Raw genomic sequence first — 25,884 nt, forward strand, 5'->3', positions numbered from 1 at the left:
AAGTATGAAAACATATTTTAATAGCGGTAACCTTCGCGGTACCTTAAATCATTCTTACTGGCTTAGCGCCGTATAGTGAGTGATAACGATAAAGTGCAGCACACGGTCCATAGTCGAAGAACATCCATCGTCAATGCATTCCTCTACGTATGCGTCCCATGAAATCGATCATTTTTTGAAAGATGCATGGAATATCTTGTAATGAAACCTTTAATAGAAAGTGTTTAATTCACTTTTTTTTCCCGGACAAACATTTGATTGGAGGTGTATACGGCATATTGTCTCACGTACTTATCGTTGGATGAGTCCTATCATATCCCTTGAACTTTATCTACTACATCAAACGGAAATTAGCCACTTCTGCAACACGTATATTTCTAAGTCGTCTCCTTTTTTCATTGATATCCATTACTAAACTTCTGTCGTCGAATTGTCATAGAGTGTTAACCTTCCCCAGTGTGTTGGGTTCAAATTCGACTAAGTTGGCACGATTTGATACGTTTAACTTATTATTATTGAATTTCAGACATGGCCGGACAAAATTTTGATGACTCAAAGATGGCAGATGATGAGAAAAAATCATTGAGAAGTGATTCACTAGATTATTCTCAGGGCCTTATATTATCGCCAGTAGATGAGAAGCAATCATTTTTTTCATTCAGATCATTTAAACGTTCCAAATCATATGCTGCCATTTCTGATGCTTCTGCTGAAAAGGTAAATGACGAATTTGATGCTCTACCTGAGCACGAAGCTGAGATTTTAAGGGCTCAAGTTGATGTTATTCCTTCCAACAAATCGTATTTCACACTTTTTCGATATGCAGATAGCTCTGATAAACTTGTTCTTCTTTTGGGGGTGCTATGTGCTATTGGTGAAGGAGCGACTAAACCTTTGTTAGCTCTCGTTATTGGTTCTGTTTCTGACCAGTTTGCTGATTACAGACCTAACGGCTATTCAGAGTATATGCATATAGGCAATTCAACTTTGAAAACTAGCGGCGAGATATATCCGAATTACAACTATGAAAACTATATTTCGCCGGAGGATTTTTATAGCACGATGAATAGATTGTCATTATATCTAGTCCTTATTGGTATTGGCTCTACTCTTTTGTCTTATATATCCACGTATATATTTATTGATCGAGGAGAAGTGCTATCTGCCAGAGTTCGTGAACACTACCTTGCAGCAACACTTAAGCAAAACATTGGATATTTTGATCGTTTGGGAACTGGCGAGATAACTTCACGCATATCGTCAGACACCTTAATGGTCCAAGAAGCAATTTCGGAAAAGATAGCATTTATTATTGCTCACGTTAGTACATTGGCAATTGCGATAATCATAGCGCTATCCAAGTCGTATATTCTCACTCTCATTATGTTTGCTGTTTTGTTTAGTATATTTATCACAACTGGAATGTCAACAATTTACATGGTCAAATTTCAGAAGAAAGCTCATGATGGATATTCAGTGGGCGGAACAGTTGCAGAAGAAGTGATTAGTAGTGTTAGGAATGTACAAGCCTTTGGAATTCAAAGCAGAATGGTTGCTACTTATGAAACATTTTTGGCTACGTCTGAATTTTGGGGCATACATGCTGGCGTCGCAGCGGGGCTAATGAATGGATCAATGTATTTGTGTTCGTTTTCTACTGATGCTATGGCTCATTGGCAAGGTGTCAGATTATTGGTTGAAGGACAAATCACTCTTGGAACTATCATGACAGTAAGTAAATTTTTTTTTCTTTTGACCAAATTATTAACAAATATAGATTGTGTTTACCATCTTCCAAGGAGCTTATGCTTTTGCCATTATTAGTCCGCACTTGTCTACAATTTCAAGCGGCATTGCAGCCGCAAGCAAGATTTTTGCTACAATTGACCGAACGTCCGCTATTGACTCTTCAAATGAGAAAGGATTAAAGCTTGACCAAGTTGAAGGAAATATTGAGTTAAAAGATATAAAATTTATTTATCCTTCTCGTCCGAAAGTTACTGTTATGAACAACTTTTCTCTTTCAATTCCTGCCGGTAAAACTGTCGCTCTCGTTGGTTCTTCAGGATCAGGAAAATCAACTATTATTGGACTTATCGAACGTTTTTATAATCCTATTTCCGGAGAGGTTTTACTTGATAACAATAACATTACAGACCTTAACATCCGGTGGCTACGTCAAAAGATTGCACTTGTTTCACAAGAACCTACTCTCTTTGCTTGCTCAATTTACGAGAATATTGCATATGGTCTGATTGGAACCGATTACGAATTTTCATCTGATATTGAAAAACGCGAATTAGTAATTGAAGCCTGCAAGCAAGCAAACGCGTGGACATTTATTGAACAATTACCTGAAGGGCTTGAAACTAATGTAGGAGAGCGTGGATTTTTGTTATCAGGGGGCCAAAAACAAAGAATAGCAATATCTCGTGCAATTGTTTCCAATCCCAAAATTTTATTGTTGGATGAAGCCACCTCTGCTCTGGATACCAAGTCCGAAGGTATTGTTCAGGAGGCACTTGATAGAGCGTCGAAGAACCGTACGACAATTGTCATCGCGCACAGATTATCCACGATTAAGGATGCTGATATCATTGTTGTAATGAAGCGCGGTGAAATTATTGAAATGGGAAATCATAACGAATTGATTAGTCGTAACGGAGAATACTATGACCTAGTCAAAGCCCAGCAGATTGAAAGTCTGAAGGAGAAGCGCAAGCAAGAACTTAGCCATGAAAGCATCGAATTGGATGAACTGACTGATCTTACGAGATCTTCGTTGACTCTTACCAGAACGAAGACTGCCATGTCATTTTCCAGTATTACAGTTGAATCTGAACACGAGGTGCAGGGACCTTCATTTTTAGAAACGCTTCTATTTATTACAAATCTTTCCAGTCCTGAGATTTTTTACAATATTTTGGGTCTACTAGCATGTATTGTTAGTGGAATGGTATATCCTGCCTTGGGAATATTGTATGGATCGATCATGAGAGGATATAGAGACCTGACTGATTTTTCTGAGCTACGACCATACATTGAGCGTATGGCTGGTTTTTTGTTTTTATTAGCAGTTGCAATGGGCTTTGGAAACGCAATTTCTGGTGCTTCTTTTGGTTATACTTCAGCAAAACTTGTACGCAGAATTCGGAAACTCACTTTTCAACAAATGCTTCGACAGGATATTGAATTTTTTGACCGCGATGAGAATACAGTCGGTACTTTAACAGGAACTCTTGCCAGAGACGCTCAAGCTGTTGAAGGTCTTGGAGGTGTCACTCTGGGAAAAATTATTGATTCTTTTGTTACCGTAGTTGTATCATGTATTGTGTCTATTGCATTTGCTTGGAAATTAGGTCTTGTTGTTACCTCCACTGTACCGATTCTTATGGGCTGTGGATTTTACCGCTTTTATCTGCTGACTGCGTTTGAAGAAAAGGTGAAATCTGACAATGAAGTTACATCGTCGTTTGCATGCGAAGCCGCGTCTTCAATCCGAACTGTGGTGTCCCTGACTAGGGAGCGCGATGTATGGGAAACCTATCATGCTTCACTGAATTCAACAATTAAACGAAACAGAAAGTCCAGCATGATTTCTGCACTGTTTTATGGTCTTTGCCAGGGTCAATTTTTTTTTATAGTAGCTTTAACATTTTGGTATGGTTCTCAGTTAATTGGATCAGGCGAGTACAACTTGTTTCAGTTTTACATTGTATTCATGTCAATCGTGTTTGGCGCCGAATCTGCTGGGGTAGTTTTTTCATTTGCTCCTGATATGGGTAAGGCTATACAGTCAGCTAAGAATATCAAAATGTTGCTAGAGAAAAAGCCTGTTGTCGACACATGGTCATCAGAAGGGGCTGTTCCTAGCAATGTTAAAGGCGAAATTGAGTTCAAAAATGTGCATTTTAAATATCCTACTCGACCTGAAGTGCCAGTGTTGCAAGGCCTAAACTTGCACATCAAGCAAGGACAATATGTTGCTCTGGTTGGTGGATCAGGGTGTGGAAAATCAACAACGATCGGATTAATTGAGGAATTTTATCGGCCATTGAAAGGTGAAATTAAATTGGATGGCACTGATATAAAATCTTTCAACATCAATAAATACAGAGAACAAATCGCACTAGTTTCACAGGAGCCAACTCTTTACGGAGGGTCAATCAGGTACAATATAGAACTTGGGTCATCAGACATAGTTAGTTTAGATGACATTAAGAGCGCATGTCGGCAAGCGAATATTCATGACTTTATAATGTCGCTACCGGATGGTTACGATACAATATGTGGAAGTAAAGGGTCCTTTTTGTCAGGCGGACAAAAGCAACGTATCGCGATTGCTCGCGCACTTATCAGAAATCCCAAGGTATTACTGTTAGACGAGGCCACTTCTGCGCTTGATTCTGAATCTGAAAAGATTGTGCAAGCTGCCCTTGATGCTGCTGCAAAAGGTAGGACAACTATCGCGGTGGCTCACAGACTGTCCACGATTCAGAATGCTGATGTGATCTATGTGTTTGAAGCTGGCAAGGTGTGCGAATCCGGTAATCACCAAGAACTTCTCGCTAAGAAGGGAAGATATTATGAACTAGTTCAACTTCAAGTCTTAGAGGGAAATTAACTATTCGATTGTATATTTATTTTCTTTTTTTTTTGCGCATTGTATAGAGGTCAATACAGAGATTCATTCATTAAATTTAGATTTTTCATGCCAAATAAGAATGCTTTAACGAATTAATTGAATGCTTGAAACAGGTACCATAAAAGAAAAGCCATCAAATATTGCTTGCATAAATGACCAGAAATCAAGAAAGTAATTATCGCATGGTCGGGTTTGAGTTTGAAAGCAATACATAATTGCTTTCAGCCCATGAATATTTCGCAGACGCAGTTAATAATTAACATAAAGTCCTTTATTGGAGTAAATTCGATGACAAGTATGAGAAATATGCCATAATCCAATTTATAATAGTATCTTAAAAGTAAAATATGAATGGTAAATAACTAAAAAGCTATCACAAATCTTCATAAGCCTCCTCACTCATGCATCATTTCCGCTGTTATGTACCAAATACTGCTCTAGTTCTATAAATAATGATCACTATCTTCATCAATCATCATCATTTAAACAAAATTCTTTTCGGAGGTCAGAACTAATTCATGATGCCATTTCAGTCAGGTCTGCCATGTCTGATTGACATCTTTGAAGATTGGTATTCAGCAGCAAAACCAATTAAGCTTATCGGCACAGCATGACGTAACACTAACCGTGCAATTTACGTAACAGTGTTATATTACAAGAAAAACACTTTGCACGATTGCGAAACAAAACTCAAATTAAACCCGCAAAATATGTAAGTTTTAAGCCACAATAATAACAATGTTGTAACAGAAAAAACGTTATATGCACAGAATATGCTTTAGTTGTGGCAAGGTACCCACAGCCTATGGAGTCACCCACTATCGTTCTTCGATACTAACCATGTTTTCATAGTAGATTTCTTCTCTCTCTCGAGCAGACATTCAGCTTTCATCTCTCAAGATGGCTTCTAATAACAGTGGTGCTTATGACCCGCTGTTGAACGATGGTCAGCCTGGCCAGCCAAGACAGTCTCTTGACAACGCTTCCACCAATTCGGCCAACAATGTTGACCTGGAAGCGGCGGCAGCAGATACCCTCGCGCCTTCAACGTCGGAGACTCCGACACGGTTTCGACGATCGCGGACCGGCACTGAGCCAGCACTCAAGAAATTGATTATTATTCTTGTTGTGCCTGCGGTTATTCTGCTCATTATCTTTTTTTTTATTTCTTCCATTTCTTCTCATTCGTCGCGTGATGCTTCGCCTATCGCTGCCCCCACTGGAATTTCTTTCGCATCGGGCTTTAACATGAAGCAGTCATGGGGTTCACTTTCTCCCTACTATGACACTGGCTCATCGTGGAAAGGAATTGATGAAACTGCTGGCAAGGGCTCGTATGGGCTTCCTAATGACCAGTGTGTTTTAAAGCAAGCACATGTTATTCACCGCCATGCTGAACGCTACCCAACCGGTGGTGCATTGGAAAAGATTGAGAAATTTGCAAAGAAAATTTACGGTCTGACCGAAAAGCCAGCAGATGAACTTTCTTGGTTGTTATCGTGGAACTTGACCTTGGGAGATGAATTATTAATCTCAACTGGCGTCGCTACTGAGTTTACTTCTGGTAAATAACATCCATTATTTTTAATACGTCAACGAGGTTTCCTAATCTTTTTTTTTTACTTTAGGTGCTAATTTTTGGTCATCCCATGGACGTCTTCTTTTTAACGCTACTAAGAAAGGGGAAATGTTTTACCATCCAAGATTGAACGTCTACGAAAATGGTACATCTAGACCTGTTCCTGTTCTTCGTACCACTGACCAATCACGCATTTACACATCTGCAAAAGCATGGGCAGCTGGATTTTTCGGCGTATACTCTGGTGAGGATGACGCGCCCAAAGATGATGAAGAGCTTTACAAGCTTGTTGTCATGGAAGAAGCAGTCTTGATTAACAATACTTTGGCATCTTACTACTCTTGCCCAAATTCGAACTCGAAGAAGTATACGATTGGGTCTCGTCTATATCGTGAATGGGTCGCAATTTATTTGGCAGATGCTGCAGCTCGTCTTAACAAGCTCCTTCCTTCTGCTAACTTGACACCGATGGACGTATTCAGTGCTCAGGCTCTTTGCGCGTACGAGACTGCCGCGTATGGATATTCTAGATTTTGTGAACTTTTCACTGAAAAGGAATGGTACGGGTATGAATACAGAGAAGGTCTTGAGTTCTGGGGTGACGCGTCTCTTGGATCAGCTGTTGGTCCCGCTGAAGGTGTGGGCTGGTTATACGAACTTTTGGGCAGACTCGAAAAGAGATTATTGACTGAAGCTTACGCATCAATCAATACTACTCTTACTTCCAACCCTGAAACTTTCCCTCTTGATCAGCCATTGTACATGGACATGACACATGACACTGTTATTATTTCTATTTTGACTGCTCTTGGTATTCCATTTGGTAACCTTCCATCCAACACATTGTTGCAGCCTCGTCTTTTTGTTGCTTCTCGACTTACTCCGTTTGGTGGTAGACTGTATGTTGAACTCATTGACTGCCCAGAATTTAGTGAGACTCAAGTCAGACTGAAATTAAATAATCGCGTGTTGCCGCTTACGGGTGTTGGATCTTGCCCATCCAGCAAGGATGGATTTTGCTCGTTAAGCACGTTTATCGATGCTCTCAAGATTGCGACATCAAAAGTTGACTATGACAATGTTTGCTTTGGTGTTCCTAAAGGTTGGGAAAATGCTCCGGAGTTTATTGCGCCTGAAGATGAGTAAAGAAAAAATTATTTCACACAATTTAAACATCACATACATAGTATGTTTTTTTTGATTAGTTGTTGGTCGTTGTTGGTCTTTGGTTTTCTTTTTATTTTTGTTCACATAATTTATCATAGACCATGTGCTTTAGAGTGGTTTTCTTTTTTAAAATTTTGATTTGACTAGATGTGAGTGTAAGACCTTAATCGACAAAATTAATACAAATATTTTTTTTTTCATGTGCGATCGTAAAAAATTTATTAGCAAAATGAAGAGTACATATATTACATGAAATTGAACAATATCGTAAAGACTTAAAATCCTGAGCAAACAGTTAATATTACATGTAATATAATTCAATGGCAAATAACTACAACTTACTCCTTCTTTTTTCATCTTTTGCCAAAGAATCATCAGATCTATCGTGTTTTCTACCACCGCTTCTGTCGTTTCTCCTCCTATCCAATCGACGATCGGATCGATCCGAGTCCTTATTATCGTCTCGTGAATCGCGCAAATGCCTTTCTCTATCTTTTTCTGTTCGTTGAGCTCTATCATCACGTTGACGAATTTTCTCCTCATCTTCTTTTAACCGTTGTGCTTTCTCTCTTTCATACTGTTCCCGCCTCTCGCGCCTTCTTTTCTCTTTTTCAGCTTTTTCTTGTTCGGTTTCAGGCCGGTCAGACTCTCGTGATCCATGACGCCGGCTAGATCGATGTTCAGACGCATGGTGATGATGACGATGCAATGATGATTCTGGCTTGGATGATGAAGATCTCTTGTCATGGTCTCTATCCTTGTCATTTTTATCCTTTTCGTTTCTGTCTTCTTCTTCCCTATGCCGAGGCGACTGAGGCAAAGTATCGGAATCTTTAAGTTCACGTTCACGCCGGATCGTAAATTGCCTTCTGGAATCAGGATTGCTTGCTTCAGACGATTGTCCAGCCTGAGGCTTCTCTAAAGGCCTGGAAGGAGACTGAACCGAAACAACAGACGTACGTGGTGTCCTTTCACGATCGCTTCGAGATGAATCAGATCTATTAAGCGGAAGACGAGTAGGCGTCGCTTGATTTTCATTCTTGGAAAAATCAGCTGACGACAAATTTCGAGTTAAAATGCGAGCATCAGAATTTTGTTCACGAAGATTCACACCAGTGTCTCTTTCCTCCCTTGTACCATTTCGAGAAGTTCTAGAAGATCCAAATTCACTGGAAGATAAATTTGCCTGAATACGAGAATTAATAAGAACTCGAGGATCCCGTGGCGGATTGTTGACTTGATTTTGACCTGACTGTTGCTGTTGCTGTTGCTGTTGCTGTTGCTGTTGCTGTTGCTGTTGCTGTTGCTGTTGCTGTTGCTGTTGCTGTTGCTGTTGCTGTTGCTGTTGTTGAGAAGGCGGTTGTGATATTCTGTTTTGCAAATCACGGACAGGGCGGTTCTCAACAGGCAAGTTAGAACTAGATTGTGTTTTTAAAACTGATGCTTGACGATTTAAACCTATTGGAATCGCGTTGACAGGGGATCCTCGATCAACAATTTCATGCATAGACCTTGGACCTCTAGGAGGAGGCGGTGGCGGTAATGGTGGTGCTTGTGTCGCATGTGTCGCATTTGTCGCATGTGATGACGACGTTGAACGCTGTACGGGCAATTGTTGATTTCCTTGAGATCGCTGTAATCCAAAGCCCAGGGCTGTTTGGTTAGCAAGAATTTGCTGAGGAGGTAAAGGCTGCCGGCGTGGTGGTATAGCAGAACTCTGCTGAGGCACAAGTGAAACACTATCTTTTTGCTGCTGTTGCTGCTGCTGTTGCTGCCTATTATTCAGCTGATCTCGTTTCTGCTCCTGCTCCTGTTGGCGTTCTGGTTGGCGTTCTGGCTGACGTTCTTGCTGACGTTCTTGCTGACGTTCTGGCTGACGTTCTTGCTGACGTTCTTGCTGACGTTCTTGCTGACGTTCTTGCTGACGTTCTTGCTGACGTTCTGGCTGACGTTCTTGCTGAGAGTCCAGTTGACGGTCCGGCTGACGCTCTTTTTGTTGTTGTTGTTGTTGTTGTTGTTGTTGTTGTTGCACTGCATTGGTAGATTCAGCAGAAGAACTTCCAGTGGGGAGTCGTTGTGATGTAGAAGAAGAAGAAGCAGAAGATATATCATGGATAGATCGAGAGTTATTCTCTGAAAAAGCAGGCGTATGTGGCCTTGAGGACTGAGGAGTCTCTAATCTTTTTCTCTTCGAGCCAGGATCATCTACCCACTTCGAAATATTGCGCTTGATAATACCAACAATCGTGGTACCAGCTAATTTTAAATCTTCTCGTTCTTCTGATTGAATCATTGCATCGATCTTTGCCAAAATGCTTGTCGCATGACTCTTCATCCTTGGGAAAACGTTTGCAATATTTTTAAGAATGATGATTGCGTTGCGCCTGTACATAAACTCTTCATTACTCAGTAGATCTTCAATCACATGCCGAAGTCGGTTTGACCATTTGAAGTAAAGACTTCGCATGCTTGCAAAAGTTATTATCTTAAAATGTTCACACTCCTTGTCAATAGTGGTGGCCTTGAATTGATCGACCACTCTAGACATGCTAGTAGACAAGCCATGTAAAAATTTAACATATCCGTCAACCTCGCGCCTACCCAATCCCTCACGCTGAAATATTTTTTCATCTTCAGACCATTGCTGAATATCAATAAGTATGTCATTTAGAAAACGGCCAAAGTTTTCAGCTTCAGATGAAGTACATGTGGCAATGATCGTAAAAAGCCGATCGGATAAGAAACCATCAAGGAATGATAAAGTTGAAAATCCAGAAGTATCCAATGCATGCATAATTTTGATAAATTTTGCACAATATAAGGCATCAACAGACGAGTAAAGAGCTCTCGGTATTATGCATTGAACAATGAATTCTGACATTTGGTTTGCTCGTGTCGTTTTTAACGCGAGAGCACGTTGCTTTTGGTCTTCAATTTGTGAAACTTCGTTTAATGCATCGACCTCAAACCAATGATCCTTCTCGTTACGCAATCGAAACCGAGTGTGCTCGTAATGCGTAACCTGTTCCAGGCTCTCATTTTGAATTTTGGAAATGATTGACAAAAGTTTGTCTCTGTCATTCTTTCGTTTTTTGATAGCAGAAGAAGAATTGTCTGATCGATCACTATCAATCTGCCTTACTGACTCTCGTAGCCTGCCAACCTCAAGTTGATATCTGTCCATAGCAACAAAAATGTCATAAAGTGATAATTGCCAAAAAGTGACATATAAGCCTTTGTTCAAATATTTAAATCCGTTTGAATCGATTGAAGGTTCTAATTTATCAATTATGCTTTTTAATAAAGGATGCCATATTTCCTAAATTTTTGTTAAAATAAAAGAATTCAAAATATTTTTTAATAATCACCTTATCTTTCCCATTAGGATGCGCAGATAATGCGGGTTCATTCACTCCATTCTGAGATAATATCATTTCAGGCGTTCCTAGATCTTTTGACTCGAAGATAATATTACCGTTGGCATTTTTATTAGGTTGATCCTTATGTTCTGAATCATTGCCAGTCGACAAAATGGCATCAGAGGAATTAACATTCTCTATATCCATTTTGTCTGAATTTTCTTCACGTTTAACATTTAAATCTTCATCACTAGAAATGACTTCGTCCAATTTTGACGCGGAGACTCGCTTTTTCCATTCAATGTCGTCATGTTTCCTGATAGCCCAGCCTATTTTCTCCCTCCATAATGAAAATGCAGCTGAAGGATCAATACCATAGTCATTACAGAGAGTAGGAATATCAAGTACACTGCGCTCAAAATTTTCACCTGCTTCCTCCGTAATAGTACCATTACTAGTTACTAAAAGAAAAGAATTTAGAAGCTCAGTGTATTGTGACACTATGAGTACTAAATCATCATATCGAGCGCCAAGAATTTTTGCATGTGCTTGAAAGTCTGGAATGGTATATACTACAGTCTTGCATTGCTGAGCTAATAATATGAACATCTCAGATACCAAATCTAATTTAGTTAGAGTATTCAAAAGACGCATGCCAGACTTAAATGAAGTATGGCGCTGATCTCCAATCTGAACCAAAACCTCAGCACGTAATGTTTTTCCACCACAAAGACCTGCAATCTGAGAATCCGTCAAGTTAGAAAGCGGAATAATACCTGCCATCTGTTCTATGAGATTTTCAAGAAGCAAAATTTCCGATGAATTAGACTTGTGCAATTGACGCTGTAAATATTGCAAAAACGGGGTTGGGCTCATTAAAGAATACTCTTTGCATAGCTTTGCCGTAAACGAGGCAAGTGCTAATCAAAAATTAACAATTATACAAAAAAAATTATAAAAATAAAAATTAGATAATGTACTTACACTGTAGCCATTTGCGTTCAGTAACACCGTCAAGTTGCACAGTGCCACGACCAGAAGTCAGTTGCATCATGATCACTAGTGGTAAGGCATCCCAGCCGAGAATTGTGAAATAGCGTGCTGCATCCACAACCAGATCTGACAAGTTGTCATAGCTTTCAACTTGACTGACTAAAGCAGAAAAAGTTGTTACAGGATTTGAATATGAAACCCTGGCTAATTGCCTCATCATTTCGCGCACATTAGTTTTAGATAATCTCTTTAATATATTCTTTGTTTCCTTCTCTGCCTTTGACGCAGCTAGTCTCAGTTCAGGCTGTGATTTGAGAAGAACACTGTTCCATTCTCCATAAACTGAATATCTGACTGGATATGGATAATGCATCAAAATTTTACCAATATCATGTATTATCGCCGGATTGGGACCTAGCAATGAAATTGGAGGTAAAATGTACGTACGGAAATACTGCAACCAAAATTCGTCATCATATGCGCCTTTTTTGCCAGTAGGCAAGTCCAGAAAATGAATGATTATGCGACATAGTTTAGAATAAAGCAACGTGTCTCGATAAAGTTGAGCACCGGAAAATTTGAGTAAAAGTTCAGAATATCGAACTAAATCCTCGACAGAACTGATAGGATTTAGTAAACTATTCCAGGATTCGTAAAAATATTTAAACGTGACGTCCGCGCGATCATCTAATTTCATGGGTGATAAAACCTTCTTCGCCGGCTTAGGCTTTGGAGCTTGAAGCTTCAAATCTCTGCTTAATGCAGTTGGTACCTTTTTCATGTTTTCTGTTTGATTAAAAATAACTTGAAAAGGTCGAACTTTGTTATAAAAAGGATCAAGAACATGATTAAAAAGTCGATGAATTAAATCAGCAATTTCAGGAAAGGGTCCAGCTAAATAAGGATACTTGGACAATATGAATATTGCAGGCCAAATAGCCCCGGCTGCAAGTAAAGCTGAAACAATATGGACCTTATGAAATTGAATCTTTTTTGTAATTGTCGATTCAATAACCTCATCAGGCTTTGTATCGCTGTTTTTGTCTGCTTGATTCAGTGAAGGGGAATCATCTGCCAGAGGTGCAGCAAGAGCAAGAGCTGAAGCCGTTGCCAAAAACGATTTTTCTTCCAACTCTATTTTCCACTTTTCGCGTTGCTCTTCTAAGTCTGTGTCCGATGGTGCCAAAAAAGGGTAGATATCCCCTAAGCATATGAAACCTTCTTTGATCAAAACTGCAATCAAAACAATTAAATTATCTGGAGTCTCATCTAAGCCTGTTATATATGATTTAAGCTTAAACCCTAAAAGCGTAGCTGCAACCTTACTACCTCCGATGTTTAATTCCTCAATATTTTGCGGAATCGCAGTAACTTTTGGCCACCAAAATGATTCCTTCAATAACGCAATGAAAAAGGCAAAATGTGAAACCATTTGAACTGCAAATATATCCAAAATAACATCAAGAGCACGATTTGGATCAAGATCAAAATATCCAATGATTGACGTAATAACTTGCACGGTACTTTTAACTTTTGCCAAGTTGTCCGGAGACCATGCTGCTGTGTGTACCTCGACTAATAGCTTACTATATCCCTCTGACTCCTCTCGCAATAAATTGAATCTTTTTTGACGATAGAGCAAAGCAGTATTTGCTCTTATTTGCTTCTTTTCAAACATGGGATCAATATATCCTGTCGCTAAAAGTGCAGGCAAATCAAGCCTTCGTTTGATTAATCCACGATCCACTTGAATTCCCTTAATAATTTCTGATAAAGGCTTAGATAATTCGAATGTGTATAGAATATCAACCACTAGCGAATCAAGATCATCTACCGTGCTGAGAATCGAATTGATCGCTCGTGTCGCGTTTTCAACGCCAATTCTTCCAATAACGGCAGATAATAATAATTCAAATAATAATAAAGATAAAACGCTCTGATCTTTATTTATCAATAAATCCTGAATTTCCGGTCTTAAAACAGTGTTAACCAACTTTCATAATTAGGGTGAAAACCACTTACATTTCATCGAATTTGGTAGAGTTTAACATTTTCGCAATTTTGTCTGTTATTACATCCCACGTTCCAATCAAAATATCAAACTCTTTTCTCTTCTGTCGAACGTCTGCCTCGTTATCTGGAGTCTGAGGCCTTGTATCGGGCAGCGTAGTTGGTGTGGAGGGAGTAAACGGGGTAGCCTTTGGGTTGAGCTTAGGAGCATGACCATCATCATTGCCATCATCGGTCCTCCTACGCTTCAAGGGAACTGATGACGATGACTTGAATTCCGCCATTTTAAGCTCTTCAAGGAATTTGATACCAGTGGGAATCGAAATGTGTAACGGAAATAATGTACAATGTTCAAATGTTGAATGCGAAATTCAAAAAACATTAATCACGTGCCTTGCGTGGCTTTCTTCACAAGTATACATATAAATTTAAAGCCAGCACTTCCAACATTTTGTAAATTAGCATTGATTTAATAAAAAATGGCTAAAGAAAAAAAATTCAATTCTGCTCAGGCTCAGCGTATGTATTTTTGTTTTCAGTTTTTTATTTTTAAATTGACACCTTGCTGCAGACAAGAAGGACAAGGCCAACGTAATAAAAAAGGCAAAAGCCGAACGGGCTCGACGGTTAACAGAAAAGCTTTCAAAACGAAATCCTGAGCGAATATCAAAACAGATTGCAAAATTAAAAGAGATTGAGCAAGAGGGAAAATTACAAGGACCTGATCGCAAACTTTTGGCTGATTTAGAAAAACAATTGATACTTATCGATAAGGCAAAGGAAAAAATAAGTTTAAGCGGCAAAAACGTTGATTCTGGACTGAACAGAATCGGTATTCGAGATATCGAATCGCAATCGGATAGATATCAAAACAAATCAGGAGTTTTTGTGTTGAAAGGAAAGGAACGGTTAAGCATATACTGGGATGCCGTATTCAATCCAACTGGGCTTCCACCGGATGGATATCCATACAAAGAGTGGTGTGCCGATGCTGGAAAGGGAGAGCAAGACGAGGAGATTGAATATGTTCCTGAGTGGAATGAAATTGATGCAACTGGTGTTCCTTTACCCAAGGGGCCAGCAATTCGATTTAATAAGCCAAAGGAGCAAGCAAGGACCACATACGAGGCTGCCCCTGTTGTTAGAGATCTTATAAAAGAAAGTCAGTCATTTATTCCGACAGTAATTCAAAGAGCTCAACAACAGAGAAAAAGAAGCGTCAGTCCCGCTGTTAATGAAGGCAGTCGAAAGCTGCGACACGTGGAAATAGAAATCGAGGAGGATGAAGAGGGTGACGACGAATACTAGACATTTCCTTAAGCTGCTCATGAGTGTTCAGAAAAACAGAACACCTTCACTTGTTTTTTGATTTTTATACTGTGGCTATGCAGTATCATTGGTTTAGTACCGGTCAGAACAGAGATTATGGTGAGGTTTGCGGTACGCGACTCCCATTCATCGGGTTTTCGCTTACCCATATCATTTTTTTGATAAAGGTGCAGATGATCTTTTTCACCCTTATAGGCTTTATGATTATACAAGTTTCATATTCTTCGTAAATTTTTCGAGACTCGTTACTTGTACATCATAATGCTACATTTTAGTTAATTGATTTTATATATTTTGTATTTTTGCATATGTAATATGTGTACATATCTAAGGTACATACGCGCAAGAACTTACTTTGATGATGAATAACAATGAATAAGAATGAATAATGAGAACCAAGATTTGACGAGAAATACTGTATAATATATAAGAGGATTTATATTTCTAGTGAAAAAAGGTTTCTGAAGCGATTATTGTTGCATCAATAAATTCAATATAATTTTATTTTATCAGTTATTTATTACGTTGGAAATTGTGTTGGTATTCCACTGGAAATACGACATGCATGTCTACCCGTGCAGTCATCGAATTTGGGCCTTGAGTCTGCTCTTTGGGATTATTTAGGTAATGCGGTCACGATAAGCAGTGCTAGAAAAGACATATAATATGTGACACGTAGACCCGTCCAAGCGCATGAACGTTTTGTACGTCTGGTCGTAAGCAAGGGATTGGACTACTTTTTAGCGTAATCAGCGATTAATGGCAAAAATCCAATGCCAACCTTTGGTCGATTGCTGTAACTGTTGCACTCGCGGCTCTTCGTAAGATTGCAATTAATCTATAACTGAATTCGAGATGGTTTTCATTGATTCCCGGGTACAACCTCTATGTATTATTTCCAATGGAATATAACTAAAATCATTGCTAATTAATGAACTGTACATGTAATATGTAATATTTCCAATTCAATCACGACAACCAAAAAGGGTTCACAACGATTCCTAGGTTTTGCCAATTATTACCGACAATTTATCCCACAGAACGCTTACCTCACACAACCAATGTCGAAGCTATTGAAAAAGCATGCCTTTTTTACATGGTCGGAGGAGATTGAGAACGCTTTCCAAACTCTAAAAAAGTGTTTTATATTGGCACCCATCTTACGACATTTTGATTCTTCGCTGGATACAATCATCGAGACGGATGCTTCCAACGTGGCGATAGCAGCGATACTTAGTCAGCGGGACCCGATAGATGGAATGTATCACCCAGTTGCCTATTACAGTCGTTCATTGATACCGGCCGAACGCAGTTATCATGTCCATGATCAGGAACTCCTAGCCATCTTAAAAGGCTTACGAGCATGGAGGCATTATGTTCTTAGTACTCAGTCACTAGTCGAGATTTTTACTGATCACAAGAACCTGGAATACTTCACCAAGAAGCAACAATTGAGTGGACGCCAATTACGCTGGTCAGAAGAGTTGGGAGTATACCCGTTTAAGAGGACATATCAACAAGGGCTGAATAATGTGCGAGCGGACGCTCTATCACGAACTGATGACTCGATATCCCAAACACATCGATCGGAAGCTACTCTAGTGTCACAACCATTCGAAACACCCAACCGACACAGCTCATTGTGTCTGGAAGTACGGATTTCCAGGACGAAATCCGTCAAAAGATAGCTACAGACGAAACCTGCAAAGGGTTACTACATTATTTTTCCAACCCCCAGACCGAACCTCCCTCGGAATTCAACGGGCAGATCAAACATTATAGTTGTATTGATTGATTTCTTTACTATGATGGTCGTTTAGTCGTTCCAAAAGATAAGCAATTGTTAACCGATATCTTAGGTCAATTTCACGATCACGAGTCAGTTGGTCACCCTGGTCAAGCGCGTACATTGGAATTACTCAGTCGTCACTATTTTTGGATCGGTATGCGCAAATTTGTCAATCGTTATGTACGCAGTTGCGCTGTATGCCAACGGACGAAGATCCCACGCCGTCTACCATATGGGCTCCTCCAACCCTTACCAGTCCCAGAGAGACCTTGGGTATCCCTTTCTATGGACTTCATCACGGACCTGCCACTCTCAGATGGTTTCGATTCAATTCTAGTAGTGGTGGATCGACTTACCAAGATGGCTCACTTCATCCCTGTCAACAATTCAATAACGGCCCCTAATCTTGCGGATGTGTTCATCGCCAATATTTTTTGCTACCATGGCGTCCCGCAGGATATCGTGTCCGATCGTGGTTCAGTGTTTTTATCTCGCTTTTGGAAAGCGTTTACCGAAAGTCTGAGGATTAAAAGCAAATATTCTACGGCATACCACCCACAAACAGATGGACAGACAGAGCGGGTGAATCAAGCTGTGGAACAGTTCATCCGCATCTACACGGCCCGCCAACAAGATGATTGGGTACCATTGTTACCGCTGGCTGAATATAGTTACAATAATGCCAGAAATGCCACCACTGGCCAGACTCCGTTTTATTCCAATTTTGGCTATCACCCCCTTTGGCAATTTGATGTACCACCTGCTATCGCTGCAATCACCAGCGGAGCGGACCGTCTACACCATCTGGAGACAGTAAAAGCGGATACTCAATCAGCCATGCGCCTCGCTCAGGCTGACTATACACATTATTACAACCAGAATCACCCCATGTCGGTGTCCTTATATTACTTAATCGGAAGGAAGAATTTAACCACTCATCGCCCTACGGCCAAGTTTGATGACCGCTACGTTGGTCCTTTTACGATTATTGAACAGATTGATCCTGTTGCCTTTCGACTTGATCTACCTGATACGATGTGGATACACCCCGTCTTCCATGTGAACCTGCTCTAACCGTTCGTTCCCTCAGACCTTCCACGCCGAATACAGCAACCCCCCCCCTCTCCCCGGCACCAATTCTCGTTAACAATGATAACAATGAGGAATACTACACCATTGATGAGATTGTCAAGACACGACGACGTCGCGGCCAAGTAGAATTTCTGATTTCTTGGCTTGGATATGATGAACAAACTTGGGAACCGTTCGAGAATCTCCACCACGTTCCCCTGCTCTTAGCCGATTTTTATTGTCGCAAACCGAATCAACTTCGCTCTCCCGATCTGGCTGATTTCTTGTGCGACTCTGAAGGGGGGAGAGTGTTATGAAAGACCCCTGATACCACACAGTCCGACATCGCGATCGCGACATACGGACGGAAGCCGGATGTTACGGCACGGAGGACGGCACGGAGGACGGAACGGAGGATAGTTATGAAGTTGAGTTGTTTGTACTATGCGTTGTTTGAAAGTTTATTGTACGAAAACATACCGGGAGAACAGTGATATAAGAATGGAGCCATTTCCCACACCTTTGTACGGGCAATAACCAAAGACCGGACTGTGAGAGTGACTCCAGGCTCATTTTAATATTCTCAAATGTATGTTTCCACAATTGTTAGTCTATTAGTTATTTAGTGTTAATAAAATATCTCAAACTTTAGATAAGGGTCTGTTCCAGTCGTTCGCTTACACAATACTACATAAAATTCTACATCCTTTCGCAGGTAGTAAACCTCTTATATCTTATCCAGTCTTCCTATTTTATGTGCAGCTATGTGCAGTCATGCTTCGTTATGCGCAGCCATCCATTCATCTCCTATGGTTTATTGGCATAGCGAACTTATTGCCAGTACAAATTGTAAATGCATAATTACTATAGTAGCACTCAGCGAACCACTTTTTCCATGACCACCTATCCAACTTGTAATACAAGTTTTCCTACACAACAACAACGAGCAGCTTTACTCTCAAATCCCGAATTATTCTTTCTAATTTGGCGAAGCGAACAAGCCCGAATTTAAGTATTCAACATCTTGCAAAGCAGTCCAGCATCCCGCGAACAACGCTTGAGCACAGAATGGCCGGACTACTCAGCCGGCCGATAAAACCAACGGTAGTCCGACTCTGTCCAATACCGATGAGGATGCTATTGCTCAATAAATACTGCAGCTTTTCGCCTCGGAGGTGTGACGTGCAAGATATGGCCTATCTTCTGGTCGCTAAGCGCGGTGCACGACGCGTCGGAAAGAACTGGACGGTCCGCTTTATTGCTCTACAGCTCGCGCGCGGGTTTCTCGCGCCTATGACTATCAGAGGCCCCTATAAGAAGATCTCGACGCGTTGAGTGCGTGATTCCGATCAGTCGCCAATATGCACGCAAAGTACGGCATCGTTAACAGCGATTTCTATAACTTTGACTAAACATGCTTTATTAGGGGTCAAATCCAGGGAATGATGGTTATTACCTCCTTGGAACGCATTGGCAAGCCAAAGGCTATTCAGCCCGGCAATCGAGAATGGGTCACGGCAATTTGCAGCATTGCGGCAGCAGATGGCCGGACTATCAAAACGACACAAAACGGCTGGACCGATAATACTACGGGTCTCGGTGACTTAAACACTTCGATCAGCATACAAAAGCTTGTCGAAAAGGTCGTTGGAGGATACTGGTCCTTGATGGTCATGAGAGCCATCTCAATGTTCAATTCTACGAATACTGTAAGGAAAACGACATTATTCCACTTTGTTTGCCAGTCCATTTTTCGCACTTAACTCAGCCTCTTGACGTCGGTATTTTCAGTCCATTGAACAGTGACTACGGTAGCGAGATCTCGTTCCTCATCTGAGCCAACATCACGCATATCACTAAGAACGATTATTTCCTTGCATTTCGGGTTTACTTCAAAAAGGCTTTTACGCAAAATGTCTAGGGCAGCTTCCAAGGGGCTGGCCTAGTCTTTTTCAATACTAGTAAGACCAAGGCACCTTGAAAAGGTCAACGAGGCCATCTCAAAGCGCCGGAGGGCTAAAAGAACTAGATTGCAAGATTCGAGAACACTTACCAGCTAGAGCCAGCCAGATTTTAGTGGAAAAGGGTGTGAGGGAGGAGGAAGGACGCGACGAAGGTGTGGGGGAGGAGTCATCGGAACCGGAACCGGGCGCGCTCTGTCGTATTGCCGTAAAGCCGGCCACAATGTAAGAACCTGCCGACTCCGGAGATGTATCTAAATTATCGGATTCCGGAAAGTTTCAATCAGTTTGAGCTGTTTTCGTATAGCTGTAAAATTGCGACATTGGAGGGATCAGAAAAAGTTGAGTGGTGATCCTACATATATCCGACACAAACGTAAAACCTAATTTAACTTTTTATATATATACCAGTAAGAAAGTTTTCCCATAGCCGTTCGCCGATGCCATCTCCGAAGTGGTGTATACTTTTGAAGACGAAGTACCATTTTCTAAATAAGAAAAATATGCGCGTGACATATAGGCTACTGTATACGCCCTGTACGACTGGTTATTTTTTTTCTCCTTTAGTTTTCTATATTTTTTAAGCCTTATAGCATATATCTTTTGCAAAGAGAACGAACAACCAAGTGATATGCTGCAACCATTTATATGGGAGTTGGTAATAACTTAGGTGAGCAGATCTGACCCTCGTGCAATGGTATTCGCAACGCTTTACAATGTTTCACTTTTTTTGTCTTGGCAAAGCTTGTTTATTTTGTGCGCAAAATTTAAAGTTTTCCGGTTTCCGTATCTGGAAACATTTTTCGAAATTTGCAGCTAATTTCGGATTTACATCTGAAACAATCTATTAATCCTCAAATTGAGATGCTTAGTTTTCCGGAACAACATCCCAAATAGTTAATTAACCCCTAAGCGACGTGCTGCAACTTACTTTGCAATAATTTTGCCATAACAATTTTTAACAGTAATTAATGTAATTATTACTGTACATGTTATTCGCTGCACCACCTTTTTTTGCTCTGATTGGGGTAAAATTTGAACTTCGCAATTTCAATATTTCCGGGGTACACGCTTGGCTGCAAATTATTTCGCAATTTCCATTTTTCCGGGGTAACATTGATCCCAAGTACCATACGTGATGGTGGCTTCGATTTTCAAAAGGTTTGATACGTTCAGTATTTCTCCATCATCAAAACACGGCGGTTCTTGCACAAAAGAATATGATAGGTCACCAATAAAAAAAAAAAAAAACTACGAGAAGTTGTATAGCGTAAGACGTCCACAAATTAAAATCATCGCCAACTTGCAATGTTGTTCAATAACCAAAACTCCGCAAAGTGAGCCAAATCTTAAATCAAAAAAATGTACTAAAGAACCTATGTACCTTTTCGTGTACCCCAACTTCAAGAGCCAAATTTGACCCCGCATATTTAGTCCAGCTTGTTTTTGTTCGCATCACCACAGTCATGACTTCTGACTGTGTTAAAAGTTCTTTTATCATCCGCCTTGCTGTATATTATATAACATCCCAAAAATTTCCACCTGATTATTTTTTGTCATTATACATCTCCTAACTCATCAATCATGCGCAACAAAGACAATCACGAGTCCCATGCCCCAACTCTTGATAACCAAGACAAAGCTTCCATAGCTTTATACTTGGAGCACAATGGTTTACCGAGTAGCGAAGCTCCTCTTGACGAGCTTAATCCTTTGATAAACTATACTCAAGAAGAGCTTATTACCGCCGCGGCTGACTATGCAGAGGCGAACGGTCTTTCAGAGTACACCGAATATTTCCAAAAAGGTGCCCTCATCGCACAGAATCCTTCCTCGCTTGGCGTTGGTTTGCCGTTGCTAGACGAAAATGATCTTGGAATTCTAAAACACGAACAAGAACACAAATGGTCGCAGAAAGGTGCACTTTATGGTCTCGTGGTTCTTTGTTCCTTGGCTGCGGCTGTACAAGGCATGGATGAAACTGTAATCAACGGTGCCAATCTTTTCTTCCCATCTCAATTTGGGATTGGTTCGGACTCTCAGTATGATACATGGATTGTTGGCCTTGTCAACTCCAGTCCCTATCTTTGCTGTGCTGTCATCGGATGCTGGATCACGGAACCAATGAATCGAGTCTTTGGCCGTCGAGGCACGGTTTTTATCTCTTGCTTTCTAGCGGCTGCCACTTGCATATGGTCTGCCTGCACTAACACATGGTGGCATCTTTTCATTGCTCGTTTCTTTCTTGGCTTTGGAATCGGCGCTAAATCATCAACCGTCCCGGTATATGCTGCAGAATGTGCGCCGGCCGTTATCCGAGGTGCCCTTGTCATGATGTGGCAGATGTGGACCGCTTTTGGCATCATGCTGGGATACGTGGCAGACGTGGCCTTCTACAAAGTAAAGGATCCTCATAATATTACCGGTCTTAGCTGGCGATTAATGCTTGGTTCGGCCATGCTTCCCGCGGTTTTGGTTTGCCTGCAGGTTTTCTTTTGTCCCGAATCTCCTCGTTGGTACATGGGACGTGGTGAACACAAAAAGGCATTCAACGCTTTGTGCCGTCTTCGCCAGTCAAAACTTCAAGCCGCTCGAGACTGTTTTTACATGTCTGTACTTCTTGAAAGAGAAAATGCCATGAAACGAGGACATACGCTTGTACTCGAGTTATTTACTGTTCCTCGAAATCGTCGTGCCGCGCTCGCGTCCTGGATCGTCATGTTTATGCAACAGTTTTGCGGGGTTAATGTTATTGCATATTATTCGTCAGCCATTTTCCGTAATTCAGGATTATCAGAAATCTCGGCATTACTGGCATCAATGGGGTTCGGTATTATAAATTTCTTATTCGCCATTCCTGCGGTTTACACGATCGATACATTCGGACGCCGAAACTTGCTTCTGACAACATTCCCTTTAATGTCTCTTTGTCTCTTGTTTTCTGGATTTTCGTTTTTCATCCCCGGAAATACTGCCAGAACAGCATGCGTTGCTTTGGGTATTTATTTGTTTGGTATGGTTTATTCACCTGGTGAAGGTCCTGTTCCATTTACATATTCCGCTGAAGCTTTTCCTCTATACATTCGCGATCTTGGAATGTCGTTTGCAACCGCAACCTGCTGGTTCTTTAACTTCGTACTTGCACTAACCTGGCCATCCTTGGAACAAGCATTTACATCCACCGGTGCATTCGGATGGTATGCAGCTTGGAATATTGTCGGGTTTTTTCTTGTTCTTTTTTTCGTCCCGGAGACTAAAGCTCTAACGCTTGAAGAATTGGATAAAGTGTTTAGCGTTTCAACAGAAAAGCACATGAAGTATCAATTTAGCGTGTTGAAGTATTGGGTTTTCAAATACCTTGGTATCAACAAATATGCTGAAAAGCCGTTGTTATTGATTAACGGCAACAGTTTCGTTGCTCAAAATGTTCAGGTTGAAAGAGAAAAATATGGTGATTCGCAAGTGTAAAATAACCTTAAATATTTTTCAGACAATTTACTTAACTTGCGACATTTTGGTTATAGTCTTTTTCTGTGGTTTTTTTATTATTTTCGTAATTTTAATGCATTTGATAATTTATGATTTTGTTAGCGGATTTGCATCATTAATTTTTTTAATAATAAAACAATAATTATTCTGATTATAATGGTCAGTGTTTCAAATTTACGTGTTGAATCCAAAATCTCCTTGCTACATAAAAAAGTCATGCCATGTAAAAAAAAGCTTTTCTGTTGGTGTGGTATCAATTTTATTGGCCATAATTTGCTGAGTCATTATTTTGGTCCGCTGATTCATCCATTTCTCTATATAATTACATTCGCGGCGCTTTGCAACGTTTTTTTGTCTTGGCAAAGCTTTCTGAAACCCGGCTGGCAAAAACAATTTTTTCCGTTTCCGGTAACTTAGGGTGGAAACCAAAATTTTGGATTTACATCTGAAACAATGAGGGGGGGTAATTCATTAACCAAGTCGCGGACCATAATCAATTCTCTAATTTACACGTGACCTATGTAATTACTAATTTATTATGAGATTTTTTACGTTTCACGTGACCTGCCGTTTGTTAGGCAAGGAGAGAGGTTTATATATAAATCAGGGTAAGGTGTCGTAGCCCTACCCCTGGGCGGCTACCGTTACACCGTTTTTGGATTAAACTGCATGTTTTACAGGTAAATTACATAAGCAGAATATTTGTATTTTTTTTTTCGCGTTTTTTGTTTACATTCGCCAGCATTGTTTTCATCGTGTCTTTCAACATATTTCCTCGACTCACTCTTCTCAACTCCATTGCATTAATCGTCTTCTATTAAATTTTGAAATTATCATGACATAAAAATTATATTGCAGTAGTTGTTCCCAATTTCAGGTAGCTGAGGACTTTGGGAAGAAAGAGAATGGGAAGCATTACAAAACCTGCAACCGACACAACAAAAAGCGCTCGCTCCAATTCGATGATTGGAATGATTTTATTGAGCTTTTGAAAAATTGGAAAAAAGCGGTATGTAGCTTGAGACGCATAAATAGAGACTCTTCTGACGTTGTTGAATCTTACAGAGCGAAGGCGAGGCAATAGATGGGCAGTTTACATTCAGTTTGGATGCTTTACCTGTCCAATTTGGGTCTATCTATTCCGCGAATTTCTGAAGATGACGGGAATAATGACGACTCTAGCGCGTCTGTTAGATCTGAGATGAATGCGGCGATGCGGGAGCTGACTACGATCATTTGGAAGGCAGGAGGATTTCGCTTCCGCCACAAAAGCACCACTTTTTCAAGCTTTAGATACCATTACCAATGCTCTCAGGATTTGAAGAATGTGAAAGAGTATCAGTTAAAGGTAAATGATGAGAAGCAGCGGGATGGCACACGCATGAACGATTTTCATGCGAAAATAAACTAAGTATACGATGCTGCTCAAATCGAACACGCGACCTTTCAATTCATCATAAATGGCATAAGCCTTATGAAGACATTGAACTGGTGCCAAAGGTGCGGGAGTTTATACAGTCACAGGTGTCAACCAAGACCCCATCCGAAATATATCGGGAAGTTTGATTTCTGCCCGAAGCTAAAGCTGTGACAAGACATCAAGTTTATTATCGCTGGCAGAAGGCTAATAGCGAGATCTGTCAGCGAGACCCAGATCCGCTAATTTCTGCTAAACTGCTTCTCTCCGAAGATAGTGCGTATAAGGGACATTATGATGTCTTCGCTTCAGGAAATTTAAAAGCATTGGGCTTTTATGCTTTTGAAGTCATACAACGGCTCCAAAACTCAACTGCCCAATTGGTGATGGATGCCACTTTTGCGGACTTATTCGTCATATTAGCTGAAGTTGAAGGTACAGGTGTTCCTCTTGCATATTGTCTAGTAGAGCATTTGAAACTTTCTCAGGCCGAGCTAGCAGAGAATAGACCAGCCCGTGTCGACCCAGGAGCGATGACGCATATTATTCATCAGTTTCTTGAGCGACTAAAACTTGATCTAGATTAACCGAAGTTCTTTGTGATTGACAAGGATGCTGCCGAAATTGCAGCAGTTGGCACGGTATGGTCGGATGTCAAAATTCAGCTATGCTATTAGCATGTAAACTGAGCTTTAAGCATGAAGCTCAACCCATCCATCCAAAAGTGCCAACTCGCTAAACCACTACAAACCGGTGCAAGCGCAGGAATTGATCCCAGGTTTGAAGGTATGTTGGGGCTCGTCAGGAACACGTCGACCTGCGAGCCATATATATGGCAATTGTGATTGTCCATCGCAGCTCACAGTTTTTCATGAGTCGGGGCGGCTGGAGCCAGCAACTAAGGAAGAACGAGATACGGTGATTGAAGTATTCTGCCGACATTTCAAGATTCATCCCCTGATACCTGATGCCAACGGGACATATAAATCGTCAGAAACTTTGCATCGTGAGTGTGCTGCAAAAATGTACACATGCTGCAAGGCGAGAGACTATTACCGTCTTTGGGCATACGTTT

General features: G+C 40.6%; 6 protein-coding genes across 6 annotated transcripts; 5 read left to right on the forward strand and 1 right to left on the reverse strand.

Annotated features, from left to right (window-relative positions):
• Window positions 1-558: 558 nt before the first annotated feature.
• V1514DRAFT_281858 (P-loop containing nucleoside triphosphate hydrolase protein) lies at window positions 559-4,624 on the forward strand (the record flags this gene model as incomplete). The annotated part of the gene is made up of 2 exons (XM_066925081.1): window positions 559-1,731; window positions 1,778-4,624. 2 exons carry the CDS (start codon window positions 559-561, stop codon window positions 4,622-4,624), a joined length of 4,020 nt encoding a protein of 1,339 aa, XP_066782803.1.
• Window positions 4,625-5,518: 894 nt separating this feature from the next.
• Window positions 5,519-7,631, forward strand: V1514DRAFT_294936 (histidine phosphatase superfamily). The gene is made up of 2 exons (XM_066925405.1): window positions 5,519-6,209; window positions 6,274-7,631. Exons 1-2 carry the CDS (start codon window positions 5,546-5,548, stop codon window positions 7,368-7,370), a joined length of 1,761 nt encoding a protein of 586 aa, XP_066782804.1. The 5' UTR covers window positions 5,519-5,545; the 3' UTR covers window positions 7,371-7,631.
• Window positions 7,535-14,100, reverse strand: V1514DRAFT_332313 (transcription factor/nuclear export subunit protein 2-domain-containing protein). The gene is made up of 7 exons (XM_066927835.1): window positions 13,766-14,100; window positions 11,735-13,716; window positions 10,760-11,670; window positions 9,378-10,710; window positions 8,450-9,284; window positions 7,723-8,389; window positions 7,535-7,674 (listed from the first exon to the last, which is right to left on the reverse strand). The coding sequence occupies exons 1-6, from the start codon at window positions 14,035-14,037 to the stop codon at window positions 7,723-7,725; spliced, it is 6,000 nt and encodes a 1,999-aa protein (XP_066782805.1). The 5' UTR covers window positions 14,038-14,100; the 3' UTR covers window positions 7,535-7,674.
• A 132-nt stretch (window positions 14,101-14,232) lies between these two features.
• On the forward strand, window positions 14,233-15,061 carry V1514DRAFT_343219 (uncharacterized protein; the record flags this gene model as incomplete). Its single annotated transcript, XM_066929130.1, has 2 exons — window positions 14,233-14,272; window positions 14,325-15,061. 2 exons carry the CDS (start codon window positions 14,233-14,235, stop codon window positions 15,059-15,061), a joined length of 777 nt encoding a protein of 258 aa, XP_066782806.1.
• Window positions 15,062-21,323: 6,262 nt separating this feature from the next.
• Window positions 21,324-23,518, forward strand: V1514DRAFT_332341 (uncharacterized protein). Its single transcript, XM_066927836.1, has one exon. It carries the CDS (start codon window positions 21,488-21,490, stop codon window positions 23,369-23,371), a length of 1,884 nt encoding a protein of 627 aa, XP_066782807.1. The 5' UTR covers window positions 21,324-21,487; the 3' UTR covers window positions 23,372-23,518.
• An 821-nt stretch (window positions 23,519-24,339) lies between these two features.
• Window positions 24,340-25,042, forward strand: V1514DRAFT_368182 (uncharacterized protein). Its single transcript, XM_066929897.1, has one exon. The coding sequence runs from the start codon at window positions 24,477-24,479 to the stop codon at window positions 24,801-24,803; it is 327 nt and encodes a 108-aa protein (XP_066782808.1). The 5' UTR covers window positions 24,340-24,476; the 3' UTR covers window positions 24,804-25,042.
• The last annotated feature ends 842 nt before the right edge of the window (window positions 25,043-25,884 follow it).

Source organism: Lipomyces japonicus, assembly GCF_038497905.1.
Source record: "Lipomyces japonicus strain CBS 7319 unplaced genomic scaffold V1514scaffold_24, whole genome shotgun sequence".
NCBI classification, from domain to species: domain Eukaryota; kingdom Fungi; phylum Ascomycota; class Lipomycetes; order Lipomycetales; family Lipomycetaceae; genus Lipomyces; species Lipomyces japonicus.

Excerpts from the sequence above, each read along its gene's own strand:
- V1514DRAFT_294936 (XM_066925405.1), top strand. The coding sequence starts at position 5,546 with ATGGCTTCTAATAACAGTGGTGCTTATGACCCGCTGTTGAACGATGGT. Across the intron at positions 6,210-6,273 it reads CGCTACTGAGTTTACTTCTG|GTGCTAATTTTTGGTCATCC; the intron begins GTAAATAACATC and ends TTTTTACTTTAG.
- V1514DRAFT_332313 (XM_066927835.1), bottom strand. The coding sequence starts at position 14,037 with ATGGCGGAATTCAAGTCATCGTCATCAGTTCCCTTGAAGCGTAGGAGG. Across the intron at positions 10,711-10,759 it reads ATCCTAATGGGAAAGATAAG|GAAATATGGCATCCTTTATT; the intron begins GTGATTATTAAA and ends ACAAAAATTTAG. Across the intron at positions 8,390-8,449 it reads ATTTTAACTCGAAATTTGTC|ATCTGATTCATCTCGAAGCG; the intron begins GTCAGCTGATTT and ends TCCGCTTAATAG.
- V1514DRAFT_332341 (XM_066927836.1), top strand. The coding sequence starts at position 21,488 with ATGCGCAACAAAGACAATCACGAGTCCCATGCCCCAACTCTTGATAAC.
- V1514DRAFT_368182 (XM_066929897.1), top strand. The coding sequence starts at position 24,477 with ATGGGCAGTTTACATTCAGTTTGGATGCTTTACCTGTCCAATTTGGGT.